Genomic DNA, 19705 nt, shown 5'->3' on the forward strand with positions numbered 1-19705 from the left:
GCTCAATTCTTTTAAAGGGTTGAGATAAAAGAAATGAAATTTGTCTTTTTTAATAAATTTTTCACATAGTTGGCTAAGAATTAAATTCTTATCGACCTGCTTAAAGGACAGACACAGACCTATTTTCTGACTATGTGAGTTGTAGGAATAAAAACCTCATATATAATTACAAAAATACGAGTATATATTTTTCACTAACTAACAAAAGTTTGGCGTTTATCATAATTGCAGATACGCATAGCATAAGTTTCGGGCCTAAATAAACAATGTTTGCAAGTAATAGTGATTTTAAGTGATTCAGAATTTAAATTGTGATTGATTTTTAAATATAAAATAAATCATGTAATAATAAAAAAAATATATTCGAACAAGTACATATTAATATCATCCTAGAAAAGTAGCGATTACATCTTGTAAGAGATGAGAATTTCATAGAAGTAAATATCAATTGTTTTTTCTTTTGTTACAAAATATCAACTGTATAATTTAAATAGATTATTAAAACTAATTAAAATTATTTTGACTTCTCCCTATATATCAACTATAATATATATATATATATATATATATATATATATATATATATATATATATATATATATATATATATATATATATATATATATATATATATATATATATATATATATATATATATATATATATATATATATATATAACACATTTTTATAATGATCAACCAAATAATTGATTCATTTGATTTTTTTTTGGAAGGCCAATAGTTGAATCGTTTGATTTAATTTAAAATTTAAAAGCAATTATCCTTTTACATGTAAAAAATCTATAACAAACGACCATGCATGTCACTATTGATGTAGAAGTAACCAAGTCAGGGGTGTGGCTAAATGAAGCGACCCTTTTTTTTTCCGCCATTCATGGACAAGCCTTGATAACAAATAAAGAATCTGATTAATTCCTTGTGACTTGTGAGGGACCAGAACTCATTGTATTTGTACAGCGACTGATCCTAACTATGTCTACTTTGCTACTATTTGTGAATTATTGTTGAAATAATGGTTATAATAATATTACAAATATCTGTTAAAATAAAATTCCCTTCTTTTATTTCTCTTCCTTCCGTCGTGCATACCAAAAACTATATATTCTGATTAATGTTATTCTTATTGTCATATTGGGTTGACTTGTTTTACATTTTCTAGAATATTGTTAAGGATGATCATTGATGAAGTTGTTTATTAGATACTATTCAAAATTCTTTTATTTGAGAAACCAACAGAATTGCTCCTAACCCTCTTGTTCTTTATCTTCTAGCGAGTTATGGAACACGTATGCATTACGCGCTTTACGGCTATAAAATAGAACTGCAAGAAGAGTTGAACAAAACAAGAGAGAACAAACATGTCATAATTTGAGCTGACCTGTTAGAAAGGATTTTAAAAGACTTCCTTGGACAAGACGGTCAATACTCAATTACTCATCACTAAACTAAAAGAGCTGAAATTTTCTAGTTATATGAAGAGATTAAGCCCACATTATTGAGAATATTAGTTGGTCCGCTTCTATACAAGATTTTATTATTATTTTTCTGTATGATCCTCGATCGTTGAGAACTATATAGACTATTAGACTTATTCCCAAAAAGGGAGAAGCAAAGCACAAAACAATTAAGACTATATTTGTAATCCATAATATCATTATTGACTCGACATTCAATCTATGTAAAAGAATTCCCCATATATTGACCCAGTCTGAAATATGAATTGGGAGTTGGGTTTATTTATTCCTCTACAACCTTTTTTTTTTTCTTTCTCCTGTTCTGGCAGAAATTGCCAAGACAACTTATATATCATGAATGTGTTAAAACTAAAATGAGACCCCTCTAAGGTTTGCACAGCGATTTCAATAGGTCCATTCTTGAGGCAGAATCATCTCATTCTGGATATGTGCCGGTTTGTAGCGTGATTGGCGCTTTTGTAATGAATACATGCCATCCCTGTTACTCACTAAAACATCTGCAAACATAACAATAACATAGAAACTCAATCAGACGTATGCATGTTCAGGACCCTCTCCGACATTTTTGGATCCAGAGAAAAACTAAAAAAAAACCCATAAACAATAAATAATGGAAATGTATTTTATGAATAATTCATTGATAAAAAATTTCTTAAATTTATAAATTTAACCAAAAAAAAATAATACACAACTTTTATATGTTAAAAAGTTCACCAAAATGAAGTTAATAAAATTTTTAAATTTTTTTAAAAAAATTGCAAGAATCCTTAAAATAAGAGCCTTAAGTTGTCATCATCTTGAGCATGTGTCCGAGACAGTAATATGCATATTCCATTTACCTAGTCAATGAGTGTGACATCTCAATTTTTGGATTTTAATGTGGAAACTAAACCAATTTTCGAAAACAAAGTCTGACATCCTAATCTTTTTTCCACTTTCCTCAGAAGACTTTCAATGAAAATAAACTTAAATAATAATTTGTGATTGAATAATTATATATATATATATATATATATATATATATATATATATATATATATATTATCCATTAATATCACCTTATAGTTTTTGAGATAAATATTATTGGCTGGTTGTTGAAACATATTTAATAGCACAGTTGATTAAAGCCAAATAGTATACTAGTTCATGTTTTTGTCCACAAGAAGAGTGCATGTTGATAATTAAGTACCATGTAGGGGAGGGAAGCCACCAGGTTTGGGCCCAGACGTGGCAGCCATTTGCTCAAAGTGGAGTTGCAAAGCCTGTACTACTCTAGCTGGTATAAGAACTGTGGAGCATCCTTTATCTTTTCAAATCACAGACAATGAAACAAAACATTAATTTCGGTGAAAGATGTTCAACCAACAGATGCTGTTTATTTATTTAAATTTAAATATCTTTCATGATTGACTTTTTGCTTTAGCCAAAAGGAACAGGTGAATTAACCACATAGAAGATGGATTAGAAACAATTCCATTTCAAATTAACAGTGAAGAAGATTTCGTTAAATGAAGCTCTCAAAACAGAGTTGAAAACTAGTTAATTCGTATATTAACTATGGTATGGTTGAGATTCCACGTCAGGAGTCACCTAAGTCGACGACCAGCGAACAAACAATTATAGGAAATGATGAAGCAGCGCCAAATTCTTAAAGCGACCGAAACACTACCTGGTCTCTTACGTGACTCCAACGGTGCACTTGTTCTGCCACATGGCAAGAAAACACCAGTTCCACAAGACTTGCCTCTTGAACCAGCTTGCTGGTGTGAACGATTGTGCCACGGTGGACGAGTCCTCCATCCTTTATCACACCCATCATCAATCCCTTTAACTTTCTTCTGAAATTGCTGTGATATCTGCCCATGATTTTTTCCTCTGTATGCAGTTAGTTTATGCTTCTCAGACAGAATCTGCTCTTGCCTGACCCGAGACAACTATAACGAGGAAACAAACTAGTGAACACTATGTTGTTGGAATGAAATTTATTAATATGCCATGAAAAAAATTAACTTGTTTATCCAAGTTATTAATTTCTTCATCTATAAAAGTTTATGGCTTTAACCAAAAATAAAAATACAGAAAGGGTGTCAACTGTTACTGTTATCTCACTTGAATTGCTTGAATTTGTTCATGAAGGAGAGAGCAGGCTCCAACGTTTGAGATCTCCAACCTGTGATTCCCATAACCAGGATTGTATTTGGAACTGTCCCTTTCGTCAAGCTTCATCTTCTCTAACATCTCCACCACATCGTAGGTGCTGTTCCAACAAAAGTCATAGCTATTAGGCGATGGTTCCTGAGAAGAATCTTCAGAACTACCCTGAATTGAGATCAAAGTTGACGAGAGCGTTGACTGGGGCGAACTAACTGAATCCCATAGCTTCAGCAGAAGAAAGAAATAGGAGAAAAAAAACTTGATTATGCCATAGCTAGAAACTGAGGGAATAAAAAAAAAAAAAGAAGTTTTAAATTTTGACACGCTGACAAATAGACCATAGAAGAAAAAACAAGTTTATTATTACCGATTCCAGATGGTCAGAACCAATGCTTGAGGAATCGAATTTGGTGTTGTCTTGAGGCATGAAGTGAGGCATATTTGGGACGGGAATGAGCAGCTCCGGTGGCTTTAAATCATGTCCGCTAATGTTGTTGTTGTTGTTGTTGCAGTTGGTGTGATTGGGGTCACGTGATGGTATTGGTATTGGTGGAAGAATATGTTCGCCCCGTTCGTCATGGAGGAACTGATGCTGAAAAGGTATCGATGAGTTAATAGCCATGAATATGATAAAGGTGGTGTTGTGGTTATAATTTTCTTGGAGGATAATGATCAGATAGGTAAGGTGGGGCTTTAATGAGTTGCGAGTATGGTTGTCTCTGGCTGGAGGGGATTCAATGATTACTTTGATAAGGGAAGCAGAGTGTGATAGTGTTGTGTGTGTTTTGTGCGCCCCCCATATGGCACTAAGAAGGTTTTAAAAAGGTGGTGTTTTAAGGAAGTTAGCAAGCGACAGCTTTTTAAGGAGGGGAGAAAACACCAGTGTTTGGGATTTGGAACACGGGAAGGGCAAATTGAGAGGGGTCTTAGGTTTTTTTTGGTGTCAACCAAAATATCCTTCCAATGATAATTATACACTAATTCTTTTTTCCACATAGAGATAATTAAAATAGATTTTTTTCTTCTTATTGTAGCAAAGTCTATTAGATTTTTTCTTCATCTAGCAAAGTCTTGTATATATCAGTTAAGGGGTGGGTTAATTAATGTGAAATTATTTAGTTTAATTAATAGTTTTAAATTCTTTATATTATTTAACTGTGTTAAATATTAAAAAAAATTGAGGTTTATAATAATTTTACCATTCTCAAAATTACCTCCAAAAAAATACATGTGATTTGGAAAGGGAAAAAAAAAGTCTTATATACACACGATCAGGAAATAGAGCTAATGACAAAGAAATTCAATTATTTACCGAGTATGATCTTCTTGGGTTAAAGGCCAAGAATGACTGGTATTAGGACACGGTGGTGAAGGGGTGGGTCCAGTGGCTGTTGGGGGTTCTGATCGGAGCCATTTGAGGCTCAAAGGTCGGCTTTTATTAGTTGGAGCTGTGCCTCTTATCTTCCATTTGTGGCCTTCTCTTGAAACTGCAACCACTTCTACTTCAACACTAAAATGCCCTGCTATGAATAATTACAAAAAATAAAATCAAAGCTGGTTGTTGACTTATTAATCTATTTACAAGAGATTAGGGCGAACACGTACGTACGCCTACGATGTGGTGGGTGTTAGTGATTAATAAATGATATTTTACTCCTTAACTTTGGATTTATGGAGCATGCTAATAATTAAGATCCCAATTAATAAATGTCCAAAAGCTTCTTCTCCATTTCCTTTCCATGGATTCTCTTCTTATAAACGCGAGGATATGGACTAGGAACATGTTTGGGACCAATTCACATAACGGGGACTCATGAATTCGCATTTAAAAAATAATTGAATCATTTAATCGAAGGTGTAATTGTGTTAACTAGTGTAAACTTTTTAAGTTGAATTTGTACTTAAAAATAACTGAATCATTTAATTGCAGATGTAAGGGTGATAGTGTAAAAAAATTTCCCTTTTGTCAAACAAATTAAAAGAACATTCCAATAAATAAATAAAAAAGAATGTGACAGTGGAGTATAATCAATGAATAGCTTCTCATATTAATCGCAATCACATCTAGATACTTACCGTTTTTTATGCAGCCTTTACTGATTTTTTTTTAAATACGGTTCATAGAAGTGTGAGACGATATTAAATTAATTTTTAAAAGGTAAAAATTAAAATTTAGTCTTCAAATATATAAAAAGTAAATTAATTCTGTAATTAAATTTATAAGATTATTTTATCATTAAATTATATAATATTTAAGAATCAATTTCACATAAATTTTAAAGTTTATAAATTATTTTATGCACAGTATTAATCTGTTGTATTTTTTTAAATTTAAAAAATAAATTTAAATTTTTCATCTTTCAAAAACTAATTTGTTATTGTTTCACATTTTCAAGGATTAAAATTATTCAAAAACTTATCCAATAACTTAACTTAAGAAACAGGTAATTAAAAAATAGTTTTGAACATGTATATATCACGCTTTTGACATATTAAAGGACAAAATTTAGAATGACATTTTAAATACTTATGTTTTTTTTCCTAATCGAAATTGAACTTTTACTTCAATAATTGAAGTCAATCTTTGTTGCCTTTTTATTACACGTTGTCAAGATAAAACTTTAATTTGAATAAAATAATTATATGAAAAATACTTAAATGACTATAATCATTTTTATCCTATACTGAAATGGCTGGAATTAGTTGAATAATATGAATTCTATAACTGACTTATATTGAAGATTATTGTATAACCGGTCAATCATTCACATATTTCACATTCTCAAAGAAAGGTTTTCATGACTCCATTTCTGCACTTGAAACAAACCAACTGTGAAATTAGGGTAGAAACAACAAGCCAGTATTTTTCAAGAGTCCACACCGCAATCCCGTGGGTCACACTCGCCGGGAGCACTCAAGTCAAGAAATGCAAGAACCGGTAAGTCGTTAACATTTGGCAATTACTAGCTAGTAAACGCTAATGGCTGACAAGTATCACTTGCATTTAAATTTCCAAGTCTTATTAAAATTGTCCTTACATATCTTCTGGTCAACTCTGAGTCGATTGAAGTTCACACATATTTTAACTTCTTTGTGTCACAATGCTGTAAAACAATTCGATCTAAATACATATTAGTCCTAAAAGATGGGACAGAATATACATTCACATGTTGTTTTGGATAGGTCCCTTAAACCCTAGAAAATCTATATATACGGGAAGAAAAACAAAAAACAAAAAACAAAATAGTATAATAGTATTTTTATAGTGGTATTTGCGATTTAATAGTTACGAGAAAAACAAGTGTTGGTGTGAATACAAGGATGTTTGTCACGTTGGAGACAAAAAAAATGAAACTCGAACGTTGAGCTGAAGTGAAACGGTCTGACTCTATGGACTATGGCCGAAAAGGAAGACTTATAGTGCCTTCTATCTTAGAGTTCATCACACGCATGAATAATGAGCTATTCTTCCAATGTTTCGGCATGAATTAATAATGGTAAACTTTATTACTTAAGCGTACGTCCAAAAACAAATATTGGAGTAAACAAAACGGTGTTTGTTCTGGTCATTCAGAGAGGATGTACACCTTGTTATTACTAGTAAATTACAACGATGCCATATAATTATATATTTCACTTTCGCCCGTATGGAATATTTAGAACAATACGTAAAGCGTGATGGATGACAAAATCACCCAGAGAAAGTCGAATAAAGCACCATGGCCCATGGGAGTTGTTGAGTTTTGACGCCAGAATTCTAATTAATTGGAAAGATTGTATTTTACTACTAACATTCTACTGAACTCCACCAAATAATAATAATGAATTTGAATATATAGTGTATATATATAACATTAAACAAGATTTTTAGTTAATAAAAAAATTAAAAATCAACTAAAATATCTTTTTAAACGCAGCCTTAAAGTGTTACTATTGACTTCCTTTAAAGACATAAAATCATCAATGATTAAATCAATGTTCCAAAAAAAAAACAGATCAAAATTAAAAGTTTTAGGTATTTCTTCCAAAACTAGTGAAAAGAATGCTTCTTTTTTTTTAAGTTTTAACATCAATTTATTGAAAATTGAAATTTATCCGTTGAGAACACGTTAACACATCAGCAACTTTGACGTTTGTGTCTCTGTTGGAATCGACCTACAACTCTGCTTCACACAAAGAAACTAACCAAAATGGGTGTTGCGTGAGTAGCAACCGATCTTCATTCCTAGCTTTGTCATGAATGACTTCTGAAATTTTAATTCCGACACAATTTTTACGTAGTTCTAGAATTTAAATTTCAGAAAACATTTTTTCTACTGTTCTATAATATAATTCCTTGAATGATGAAACTAAACACGTAGAGATAACACTATTAAACTAAGCAATAAATAATCATTTTTGTCACTGCACATGTAAAATACTAATAAATTTATCTTTAAAAGATAAAAATTTAAATTTTAGTCTCCAAAAGTAAAAAAATGCGATAAAATTATTCATCCGTTAATTTTCATTAATAAAAAAGCCTACGTGACACATTCATAAACAAATTTGTCAACGCTTTACACATTTAGGGACGAAAATGACTATTTACCCAAAATATAATTTAATCTTTACATTTCTCCTTTTTTAATTGTTGTAAACATAACACTACAATAAGTACTTAAAAAATAAAAAATAAACATAAGTTAAAACAAACATAATAATAAGCATAATATTGATTAATAAGCATGATATGTCTATTGCCGTGAAATTTTTAATATGACAATACCTTACCCAAAATATGAGACCCAAACAAAAATACATAGTCATTAAGTTAATTCTTACAAAAAAAATGAAACCTAACTTGATTTTGTCACTACATAATGTTGTCACAATAAAAATTTCAACAAAAATATTATACTTATTTATGGATATTATCTTTATTATAACTTATGCTTATTTTTTTTGTGTTTTTTTAAGTGTTTATTGTAATATTATGTTTGTAACGATTAAAAAAAGAAAAAGATAAAAATTAAATTATATTTTGAATAAATAATAATTTTCGTCCTTGTATAAGTAGAACGTTAGTAAATTCGTTCTTGGATGTCTCACATATGTTCTTTCATAAACAGTAACGGATGAAAGTTAACAGATACATAAATTTAGTGTACTTTTTTTACTTTCAAAACTAAAATTTAAATTTTTATCTTTTAAAAAATAAATTTATCAATGTTCTACGTATTCAAAAAGGAAAATGATCATTTACTTTAAATTAAAAGTAGCTAAAAAAAAGGAAGTTCTTAAATCTCTTTGTTGCCTTTATTTGGGCCGTGAGCCATCTACTATTAATTGAAAGCCTATAGACATTAGCCACTAATGACTCTCTTTTAACATAGGCCCAAGTAGCCACTAGAGAAAAATAGGAAAGTAGTTTTTCACTCTCAGGAACATTACATTTAAGTTTTAAGCGTAAAAGTTAGTTATTAATAGGGATGGGAGATGGCAGAAAAATTTGTGCTGGTGGATATCTGCATATAAACTCCACAATTGATATAAAATGAGTAATCTAAACGAATATCCGTTAGTTAAGTCTCAACGCAGCCACCCAACCTCCCTTCCCTCAGCTACGCTCTCTGTAGTCTGTACCCACGCCAGACAAGTAGCAATTAGGCACTGTTAAGTCACTAAAGTACCAATATAATATGACATCTATCAATAATAATACATATAACTTTTTTTTCAAAAAAAATATATTTGCACATGACATTCTCAAAAGCTCCAAACAATAAATTTATTAGATTTTTTTTAAAGAGAATTTATTTTAAATTATATAATAAATATTATGTAAATATAATAATTAATTGCAATCAGATTTTTTAAAATTTTTAACTATAACAATGAAAATGATTAATAATGATTTATGATAATTATACATATTATATTCTTTTACTGCATAGGTATTATTATTATTGTTAAACTAATTGATCATTAACGGATGCAAGTAATATAAAAAAAATAATTATTAGTAATGAATATGAAATTGCTACAAATATTTTATAAACAATTTTGAATAGATTTAAATGTAATTTTGATCTATCTATTTTGTTTAATCCGTAATTTTAGTTTTTTATTTTAAAATAGAAATATTTGGTCCCTTTATTTTGGTTCTCATATTTTTTTAAAAATTTAATTTTCTTTATGTTTTATTTTTTAAATTATAATTATTTAAATCACTTTTTGATGATACTTTAAATGAATATGTTAGATTTAAGGTCCAACTATATCAAAATAAACAAAAGTTATAGGCAAAATTGTGAATTTGACAAATTATAAATTTACTAAAATAAGAGACCAAATATCTCTATTTTAAAATAAATAACTAAAATCACATAATTTTTCAAAATAGATAGAGCAAATGTTTCTATTTTAAGATAGAGTAATCAAAATTACGGATTGAGCAATATAAGAGGACTAAAATTATATTTAAGTCTTTTGAATATATATCTTTATTAATTCCTAATAATAATCTTCTTTGGTGTCCTCCACTATTTGTTGTTTATGAGTTTGTCTCACACTTATTTGCACACATAATAATTTATGCATAATTATTTGCATACAAAATAATTTTAAGACAATTATGACTTTCAAAAATAAAAAAATATAATTTTTATAGTATCTTCTAATTAAACATAATTTTACAATCATCATACATAATCATGAAAATTATTAGTATATGATATTTTTTTTTTACTAATTTAAATAAAAAAATATCAAAAATTCTTACTATTTTTTTTAAAATATACATTTAAAATTTATTTTATAAAAATATTTTAAAAAATATTTACCCATACATTGATTTCAATATTCTATTAATTAACAAATGATTTTGTTTAATAAGTCTGATCAGAAGTGATTAGGAATTCCGTTACATGTCCAATATGAAAAAACATTTTTCTGCATAAATTTGTAGTTTTATTTTATTTAAATTTGTGCATCTAACATTACAGAAAAAGAAAATAATTCAATTTAATGTAAAAAAAAGTGAATCTTAAAAGTTCTTAAAATAATAACTTAGCGAGTTCCTAAAAATGATGAATCCTAAAAATTGTATTTTATGTGAATAAATAAAATTTATTTAGTTAATTATTGAAATTTTAAGATAAATTTTATAGGAATCACAGTTACATAATATTTTTAACATATTAAAATTTTTATTAAAGAGTAAGATGATGAGTTAACTATAGTAAAAGAAAAATTATTTGGAATAATAATATTCTCACCTCTCTTGGAAATTTTTTTGTGAGAAACGGATTAAAAAATACTTTGGAAAAACATGGTTTTCTAGTAATGTTGTTTTTAAAAAATTGATACCAAATATAACAAACTAAGTTTTTCAACCTAAAATTTTTGGGAAAGGAATCTTTTTCTCCAACCAAACGCCCATTAAGATTTTCATAAAGATCAATTTTCAGTTACAAATCTAATATTTTAAATTTTAATTATTTTGAGATAAACAAAAAATGGTTATTATTAATTTTAAAAATAAAATAACCTTTTGCATGACTTGTTAGCACTAATCAAGATTTAATATTTTTTAATAAAAGAATACACACATTTATAAATTAAAATATAAAACTTAGATAGGGAAATTCTAATTTTCTTTAAACTGAGTCTCCATTAAACATCTATAATATTATTTGTTTGATCTTTTTATAGATTTATTTCACACAATACTCTCTTAATTAGTAAAAAAATCTCTATTTATGCCAAATAATTTATATTAATTTCTATCTCTAAAGTATAGTTTAATAGCAATTTTTTTTACAAAATTATTATTATCAATTTAAAATATAAATTATATATATTACAAATATTTATTTATTATATAAAAACAACATTTTTATCAAAACATTAATGTTTGACATTTGACACGCGGAAGACCGACAAAAAGAAGAAACGTTATCACAAATTGGATTCTTAGTGTCTTACTCCGAACAGTGAACCCTCACCTAACAATCAACCCTACCATTCCAAAGCTCGAAGGTGAACAGTGAGTGAGTGAGTTATTCAGAACCCAGGATTTGGCGAAAGTGAAGCGATGAGCAGTGATAGGAATATTGGGGTTGCCTTGGACTTTTCCAAAGGAAGCAAAATCGCTCTCAAATGGGCTATTGACAATCTTCTCCGCAACGGTGACATACTCTACATCGTCCACATCAAGCCTTCCGGAGGAAGTGAATTCCGAAATCTTCTCTGGTCCACCACTGGTTCACGTAAGCTCCTTTTTTAACTCTACCCTTATCATCAAAATCCTTTTTTTGTTGTTGTCTTTATTATGTTGTGGAATTTGGATCTCTGATTTCTGATTACGCTGTGATCTGGGTGAAGCTCTGATTCCGTTGTCGGAGTTTCGTGAGAAGGAGGTGATGCATCACTATGAGGTGGATACTGATGCTGAGGTGTTGGACTTGCTTGACACCGCTTCTAGGGAGAAACAGGTTCTTACCTTATTGTGTGTTGTTTCTTGGATTGGTTTTTCATGTTTTGATTTAGTTAATGTTGTTTTTGTTGCATGTTGAGTTTGACTGAATTTTCCTTGAATATAGGTGACTGTGGTGGCAAAGCTATACTGGGGGGATGCAAGAGAGAAAATTGTGGAAGCTGTTGGGGATTTAAAGCTTGACTCTTTGGTCATGGGTAGCAGAGGATTGGGCGCCATACAGAGGTCTTTCTTTTCCTTTTAATCTTTTAGTCCTCTAGTCTTCTTTATTTATTTATTTTCATCCGTGGAAATTGCAGACATTATAGGGGACTTACAATACTTACTGCTCAATCAACTAAGTTAGATCTAGAGATAAGTACATGCATCAAAATAAAATTGTGTGAACTAACAATAATTTTTTAAATTAGATTTTCAAATAACAACACTTAGAATGTAATTAGATGCAGTAGTTCCTTATGTACATTTTCTGTTGATTTTCTATTAGGATTGAAATTTTATCTTTAAAATCTTATGTTGACCTTTAATGTATTTTTTTCTTTTGTATAGATCACTGATGCGTGACTTTAATTTTTTATTAGAGAACAATTCTGGAAACACTTAAAGAGACTGTATCTATGCTTTGTCTCATGTCAAATGCATCTTAACTTGAACTTTGGTTCTAGTGATAGTCTTGAGTTTTGAATCCCCTTCGAAGATGAGGGACTTGATTAGATTTCTCGATACAATTTTTATCTTTGATAAGCATTCTCTAATTTTAAAAAAAAATCAAATAAAACAATAAAGTTACATAAATTTTTAACATGTTAATGGGTAATTATGTCTGAACACCATAATATCAAATACACTCCACACTAACACCTACCCCCTTCTTTTATCATATTATATTACTTATCATATCTTCACTTTGCTCTTTTCTTTCTCTGGGTGTTATCTAGCATGTCATGTCCATGTATAATTTTCCAATTAGAAAATGACAGATACTTGCAAATTATCAAGTTGCATCAATCAACAGTGTTGATTAGTTGATTTATTATTTATTTATTTTAATTGCTTGATTGTAGGGTATTGCTGGGGAGTGTGACTAATTATGTCACCACAAATGCGAGTTGCCCTATAACGATTGTGAAAGACTCTGCCCCTTCTACTAACTGATATGCTACTGAATTTGGTTGGCCTTTGTAATCGGTTGTTTTTATCTTCATCAGAGACCAGACTGCTTTTCCCTCCGTTCTTACTTCTTACAGATGCTTAATTGGGTTTATGAACACACATGATGATTAAGGATTCGGCAAGCATAATGTATATTTTCGGAGTCTCTTTTAAGTGCTTGGTTATAATCACAAAATTGTGCTTATAAATAAGCTTTGTGCTGGATCTATTTCAAACTTACTAGTGCACATGATGTGGTGGTGTGAAATGTTTGATACTTTGATTCTCAGTCTTTACTGCGTCATATACTCTTATCAATCTTTTGCTTTCGGGCTATTCTATGACTTGTTTGTGTGGATGTTTAGTTTTGGGTGGCTTTCTTTAACAACAAATCCATCCCTATGTTTGTCATTCAATTTAAACATGGTCATTCTGTTGTTACTACCTACCTCTACGACAATTGCTTTTTTGGGGCGTACAAAGTGGTCTGAAAGCCTAACCAAAGATTACCTACTTACTCTTTGATGGCAGGTATATTAAAGAACAAATGCAAAGAAACACACGAAGGAATAAAATCACACTACAATTGTCGCAAATGTTATTGTCCAATCACACTACAAACGTCTTGAATAATAATTATTTAAAGGGGTTGCCAACATACCCACTCAAAAAAAATTAAAAGGTATATATTAGCAATCAACACCTTTTCACTCGGACTAAAAAACCATTTATCCTTTATTTTACAACAGTAAAAAATAAAGCACTACCAAGTAATTTTCATTTCACTTATTTTTGTTTTAATTTTGAAAATGAAAATTACCCCTTTTCACTTTTCCACGTTTCTCTTTTTTTACCCACTAATTTCTCTTTTTCAGATTCTCTTCACGATTTCATCTTCTCCAAATCATCTCTTAATTTGACAAATCCCGTTTTAGTTAGAAAGGCGCCTCTGCCATGGTGTATTACGAACAAGCTGCCTGATTATATAAACTATTAATCCCGTTAAGAATTGATTGCTGCACTGATGAGTGCAATTGGATTTTTCTTTGTCAAGCGATGATTTTGTGAGAAGTTATCATCCCTGCTTGTGTTATAACAACAATATTAATTAATCCACGTATAAGTTTGAACACGAAAATCATTTGGGATCTACGACTCTAATAAAAATTTTGACATGAAAAATGAACCTCAACCTTTCTGAAATTGTGAAACAAATCCACTTTTTGGATCTTAAAGCGCATGTGACAAACTAATTAACGTGCTAAATGGTAGACCCTGAACCTCTTAAAGATAAAGCCAAATCCATCCAAATTTTAGATTGTATAAATTGATGGTTGCAGACCCTAAGCATTTTAGGAGTGGATGTGCAAGTGCAACTGTGGATTTTGTAGGACGATGGGAGAGAGAAAACAATGTTCAAATTATTTGTATTTTCAAAAATTAAAATTGCATAATTGTCCTTCAACTTACCCTGTTCTAAATAAAGGATGAATTCTTCTTTTTTTTCTAACATAAAAGGTATTAAATGCTAACATATACCTAATTTTTAAGTGAGTCTATGTTAGCAATCCCCTTATTTAAACATTCAAAAATTAAATTGAATAATTATTATTTAAATATGCTTTTTTAGAATATTATGCGAAACATATGGTTAAAGCTATTAAAATTTAAAACATTGCATTAACATACAAAAATTATAATAATTATTTACGCAATGCTAATATGTTGTTTTGATCGTTTATCACTTATTTATATAATTTTTATTATTTAACGTGAGTTGTTTTAAAAAAAACTATTGTAGACAAGTTTGAAAAACTAATATATGTAATATACATATTTAATGAAAATGAGAAAAAGAAATATTAATATTTTTACACGATTTAGTAAATTCTTAAATTATTTTTTTAAAAAAAGTTACTATCTATAATTATTAATAATGAGAATTATCTCATTTGGTGTTGTGGATAATTTTACTCTTAAACTACTTCTTAAATTTTCATTATTTTTATATTATTAGTTTTTTTTATTCTCATTTTTTAACTTCTATTTTTTGATTATTTAAAAAATTTAGAGAGACATTTTGTGCCTCTCTTCCCCTAATTAGAAAATAATATTGAGTATGAAAAATAAACACGGTTTAAATAACATGACGACAATATATAATTTATCTCAGTATTTATTGCAGCAAAACATTAAACTGAAAAAAAAATAATCAATTAATAGTGAATGAGAGTTTGAATGAGGAAATTCTGTCAATTGTTAAGACAGTAGTTACATTTTGTAGTATGTCTTTGAACCATGAAACCAAATGTCGTTGTAGTATAGTGGTAAGTATTCCCGCCTGTCACGCGGGTGACCCGGGTTCGATCCCCGGCAACGGCGAGTGTTTTTTAATTTGTTAAGTTAACCGGGTTTGGTTCCAAACGTAAGCTTCTACGCGACACACAATTGTTATATTGTTGCTTGCAAGCAATACAAATACAATTTCTTTTTTGAGCAAACAAAATCGCATCCAGTTATATCCCAAGAAAAATACTATAATGTTATCTTCCTTTGGTTTTGTTTCATCAGCCTATATGTCTGATTCCGACGTGTCACGCCGGAAAATGACAACAACGACGAGAATTCACATAATGGCCTTAGACGGCATCGTCAACGTTAATTCACTCTTCACCTTAGCCCTATTCCTCGGCATCACCACCACCAGCACCACCAACACCCTCATCGGCGACGACAACGCCGCATGCGCCGCCGGAGCCTCCATTTCGGAAGGCCTCATCGCGTTCCACGTGTACTCCTTCAGCTCGTTTCTATTCTCGAGCCTCATCGCTTTGGCTCTCAAAAACATCATCAACTTCAGCAAGGACATCAAAGACGGTGACGTCGTTCTGGACAACAACAACAACAACTGGGTTCACAGTGCTGCGAAAATTAACACTGTTGTTTTGAGGTTGGGAACTCTCGTTTCGGCTTTTGGGTCGGTTTTCGGATGTGGGTTCTTGGTGATGGCTCTTGTGGATTTGGTACAGATCAAGTTGGGAACTTTGGCTTGTGGTAGTCCTCATACTTTTGCTGCCGTGGCTCCATTGCTTGTTCTTGTTCCCACTGCGCTACTGATCTATGTTGTTCTCGTCCTCTATTCCTTTACTCGTTAATTAATTAGGCTTTTATATATATTGCATAGTACTATTAAATAAATTATATTAATATGATGATTTAATGTGTCAAAGTGGATAAATCTCCACAATAGGAATCAATTTTATTGCATGTATCAAATATTGCATCATTCGATCAATTTTATTTTATTATTTTGTATGTATTATTTTAATTTTATTGCATGTATCAAATATGATATATATTTTTTTAATATAATGATCATAGAAGCCTGCAGCTTGCAGAAAATTTGTTTCCTGCTGTGCTTGCTTGGGAGGGAGGAGTGATTATCAATTACTTTTTGTGAAGCAAAATTGAAGTCCAGGCAAATGATGTTCTCTTCCCATCACTTCATTAGAATACTATTATTTGCAATCTTTCTTGCGCTGAGGAGTGGAGAACACTGAACACGTGATTAGATTTCTTCATTTTACTTGCTTCTCACCACCTCCTTCATGTGATCTCGTCTCTGATATATTTGGAAGTTACCTTATGTTCTCTCTCATTTCATAATTATACCGATATTCTCAACCTAACCAATGTATACCTCTATTTGGTTACTTTTTTTTCCTTCTTATTTTGCCTTGTTAATGTTAGCGAGTGTAAAACCTGTGTAGTGTTTATAGATAATATTCATATTAAACGAACATGGCCTTTTTTTGTTTGCTAGGAAAATGAATCAGCTGTTCGTTGATACCATAACGGTATGTTCATATGAATATTATTTTCCTAAAATTGCTATAATGGTTTCTGACACAGAGATTCTTGTGCTCTGGTTGGTTTTGTAGATCGGTGCACAGGAGAATTAAGAAAAAACAGATTTTGCAGGATTAGAATGGAGTAGCAACATTACAATTATCTTCTGCCAGTATCAATATTAATTTCATTAGGAGTAAAACTATTCACTGATTGTAGGCATTGTGCACATTTTTTCTTCACTTAAATGACGATTTGTGGAGCATATATTTTATTCACATGCAATGCAAACGAGGTTTTGTTAGCTGACGTACAAATGTATTATCTCGATGCTATAGTATTATGTTCTTTTGATACCTAACAAGACTTGTCAAATATTTTTATTTTTAATGACACAAGTTGTCAAATATTATGTCTGAAACTAAATTAAAAATGAGTGTGTATAAGGATACAATGGCAAGTGCCCCATTCCTCACTTTCTTTAACCAAAGTAACATACATTCATTAAGAAGACTGTGGTGCCAAAAGTACAACGAATTTATTTTCCTTTGGTAACAATTTGTACATTGCCGATACCAACGATGATGAAACTGAAAAAGAGCATTCAGATGTTTCAAACCGAGTGAAGTTCAATCAGTTTCAATACCAAAAGATAATCTCCCTTGAGCAAGGACTTGGATAGTAAACAGTAAATGTAAACCCACAGTCAACAAACTAACCATCCCAGAACCACAAAGCTTGAAAATGATCACAGCCTCAATTCTCAACTCCTACATCTGCAGTCATTTGACGATCCAGCTCCTTCCAGAATGAACCATGGCCACTGGGAGATACTATTTATAGTTTTATACAACATGAGGTTAATAGAAAATCATGTAAAATTATTGGGTAACTCCTTTTAACACTAAAAAAAATACTAATGATAGAAACCTTTTTTTATCTTAAACAAAACTAGTTTGATCCTTAAAGATGAATAAATGGTACTTAGTAACATAGTCTAAACAAGTAGCAAAATGATATAAGTGAGTACATAACTCCAATAAGACCATATAACATGCTAGAGGATGATAGGTGGAACTTAATGACAACATCATATTTCTATTTTCTAATGTCATCATGATAAGTTAAAATCTTATTCCTATTACTTCTTCTTCATTGTTGACTTTCTCCGTACAATTTCCATTCAGTAAGCCAGACTAGTGCTATCAAACTTGACTATCTTCTCATCATCTATCAACATAGAACCTATTGACCCAGATTCCCACCGGAATCAGGATAACAGAGTAAAAAGGGTTCAAACCTCAGCGTGCGCCAAATATCTCTTGTGGTGGATCATAGATACTTGAATCAGGAAAAATCTCCTCAAAATCCTGTTTCACTTTGTTTCTCAAAAGAGGATGGGGCAGAAGTCCTTTCAACAAAATCCTGAATGGCAACTCCTCTGGCGGATCAGGAGAATTCTTCATGTCCTCGTATATGTTCATGGCATCCGCGGGAGATCCATAGTTCAAGAAGCCCCTTATAACTTCAGTATAAGTCTGGGAATCGGGGAACAGATTTTCCTCTCTCATGCTTTCCCACAATTGCAATACTTCATCCATTTTCTTAGCCCTTGCCAATGCAATGATCAAGTCCTTATAGAGGTATGCATCCGGCTTGTACCAATCTTGCTTTTGCATCACCTTAAACATCTGAAAATCCATTAAGTAAGTTACTTGTAAGCTCGATACAACAAGTAGTCATAATAATGACTATTAAAAAAGGTTCTAACTAAGAAGCATTATGACAAACAGGTTACGGACAAATAACATACGAATTAAAAATGTAAAAGGATTAGGAGAGTGAAAACCATGAGAGCGAGAGAAACTTGTTCTTGGCGCTCAAGTTCGGTGAGGACAGCGATCATGTCCATCTTCAAGAGTCTGAGAACGTGAGTTTTGATGAACTTGTGAAGCTTATCCTCGTCATCGTTAAACCTCTTAAACCCCGATATGACAAAAAGCGCTTCTTTGCCAATGAGCTTTTTTCCTTTCCAAAGGGGCCCTCTGGGCCTTCCGTCGTGGTATTGCCGAAAACACGACGCCGTTTTGAACGAATTGCATTCAACAAAGGGTGATGAAGTTGAAGAAATGTGTTTGATGGGTTTGCTACTTCTCGTAAATTCTACCAGTAATAACGAAGCCAAATCACGGTTTTTCAAATTTTTAAAGAAGGAACGACTCGCCATCACACTACACAAATAAGGCACTGTTTGGTTTGAGAAGAGATATCCCAAATAGTTCGATACGAAGGGAGGCAAATCAAATTACGCAGACCAAAGCTTTATTTGGACGGGAAAGGAGGGTAGCCACTTAGCTTATATGGTTTGGGCCAAATGTTGGGCCTGGTGCCTTTTCTTTTTTATGTTCTCCTTTGATCACCCCACAGAAAAATAGAAAATACAAAAATACTTTAATTGATTTCCAATTTTCCAGTGTTATTACACTGTTGTGTAAATTACCATATAGTAAGTATATACTAATATTTGAAAAATGCAATTTCAGACCAAACATTGTTGCGAAAACAACATTCAAT

At 30.9% G+C, this 19705-nt stretch overlaps 4 protein-coding genes and 1 non-coding gene across 7 annotated transcripts; 3 read left to right on the forward strand and 2 right to left on the reverse strand.

Moving 5' to 3' along the window:
• Positions 1–1640: 1640 nt before the first annotated feature.
• LOC100808099 (uncharacterized) lies at positions 1641–4582 on the reverse strand. Its single transcript, XM_006592116.3, has 5 exons — positions 4019–4582; positions 3607–3876; positions 3167–3431; positions 2687–2803; positions 1641–1994 (listed from the first exon to the last, which is right to left on the reverse strand). The coding sequence occupies exons 1-5, from the start codon at positions 4271–4273 to the stop codon at positions 1882–1884; spliced, it is 1020 nt and encodes a 339-aa protein (XP_006592179.1). The 5' UTR covers positions 4274–4582; the 3' UTR covers positions 1641–1881.
• Positions 4583–11572: 6990 nt separating this feature from the next.
• LOC100306505 (uncharacterized) lies at positions 11573–13719 on the forward strand. The gene is made up of 4 exons (NM_001249086.2): positions 11573–11903; positions 12019–12128; positions 12237–12355; positions 13195–13719. The coding sequence occupies exons 1-4, from the start codon at positions 11729–11731 to the stop codon at positions 13283–13285; spliced, it is 495 nt and encodes a 164-aa protein (NP_001236015.1). The 5' UTR covers positions 11573–11728; the 3' UTR covers positions 13286–13719.
• A 1873-nt stretch (positions 13720–15592) lies between these two features.
• TRNAD-GUC (transfer RNA aspartic acid (anticodon GUC)) lies at positions 15593–15664 on the forward strand. Its single transcript has one exon. It is a non-coding gene; the product is annotated as a tRNA-Asp (tRNA).
• A 111-nt stretch (positions 15665–15775) lies between these two features.
• LOC100808626 (uncharacterized) lies at positions 15776–16595 on the forward strand. Its single transcript, XM_026124560.2, has one exon. It carries the CDS (start codon positions 15823–15825, stop codon positions 16435–16437), a length of 615 nt encoding a protein of 204 aa, XP_025980345.1. The 5' UTR covers positions 15776–15822; the 3' UTR covers positions 16438–16595.
• Positions 16596–17611: 1016 nt separating this feature from the next.
• Positions 17612–19456, reverse strand: LOC100306428 (pentatricopeptide repeat-containing protein). Of its 3 annotated transcripts, none has more exons than XM_041007048.1 (3): positions 18981–19456; positions 18432–18822; positions 17612–17954 (listed from the first exon to the last, which is right to left on the reverse strand). In XM_041007048.1, the coding sequence occupies exons 1-2, from the start codon at positions 19356–19358 to the stop codon at positions 18433–18435; spliced, it is 768 nt and encodes a 255-aa protein (XP_040862982.1). In that variant the 5' UTR covers positions 19359–19456; the 3' UTR covers positions 17612–17954; position 18432.
• Positions 19457–19705: the final 249 nt, after the last annotated feature.

Source organism: Glycine max, chromosome 12, assembly GCF_000004515.6.
Source record: "Glycine max cultivar Williams 82 chromosome 12, Glycine_max_v4.0, whole genome shotgun sequence".
NCBI classification, from domain to species: Eukaryota; Viridiplantae; Streptophyta; class Magnoliopsida; order Fabales; family Fabaceae; genus Glycine; species Glycine max.

Excerpts from the sequence above, each read along its gene's own strand:
- LOC100808626 (XM_026124560.2), top strand. The coding sequence starts at position 15,823 with ATGTTATCTTCCTTTGGTTTTGTTTCATCAGCCTATATGTCTGATTCC.
- LOC100808099 (XM_006592116.3), bottom strand. The coding sequence starts at position 4,273 with ATGGCTATTAACTCATCGATACCTTTTCAGCATCAGTTCCTCCATGAC. Across the intron at positions 3,877-4,018 it reads GTTCTGACCATCTGGAATCG|CTATGGGATTCAGTTAGTTC; the intron begins GTAATAATAAAC and ends CTTCTGCTGAAG. Across the intron at positions 1,995-2,686 it reads TGGCTTCCCTCCCCTACATG|ATGTTTTAGTGAGTAACAGG; the intron begins GTACTTAATTAT and ends TTATGTTTGCAG.
- LOC100306505 (NM_001249086.2), top strand. The coding sequence starts at position 11,729 with ATGAGCAGTGATAGGAATATTGGGGTTGCCTTGGACTTTTCCAAAGGA. Across the intron at positions 11,904-12,018 it reads CTGGTCCACCACTGGTTCAC|CTCTGATTCCGTTGTCGGAG; the intron begins GTAAGCTCCTTT and ends ATCTGGGTGAAG. Across the intron at positions 12,356-13,194 it reads GGATTGGGCGCCATACAGAG|GGTATTGCTGGGGAGTGTGA; the intron begins GTCTTTCTTTTC and ends GCTTGATTGTAG.
- LOC100306428 (XM_041007048.1), bottom strand. The coding sequence starts at position 19,358 with ATGGCGAGTCGTTCCTTCTTTAAAAATTTGAAAAACCGTGATTTGGCT. Across the intron at positions 18,823-18,980 it reads AAGTTTCTCTCGCTCTCATG|ATGTTTAAGGTGATGCAAAA; the intron begins GTTTTCACTCTC and ends ATGGATTTTCAG.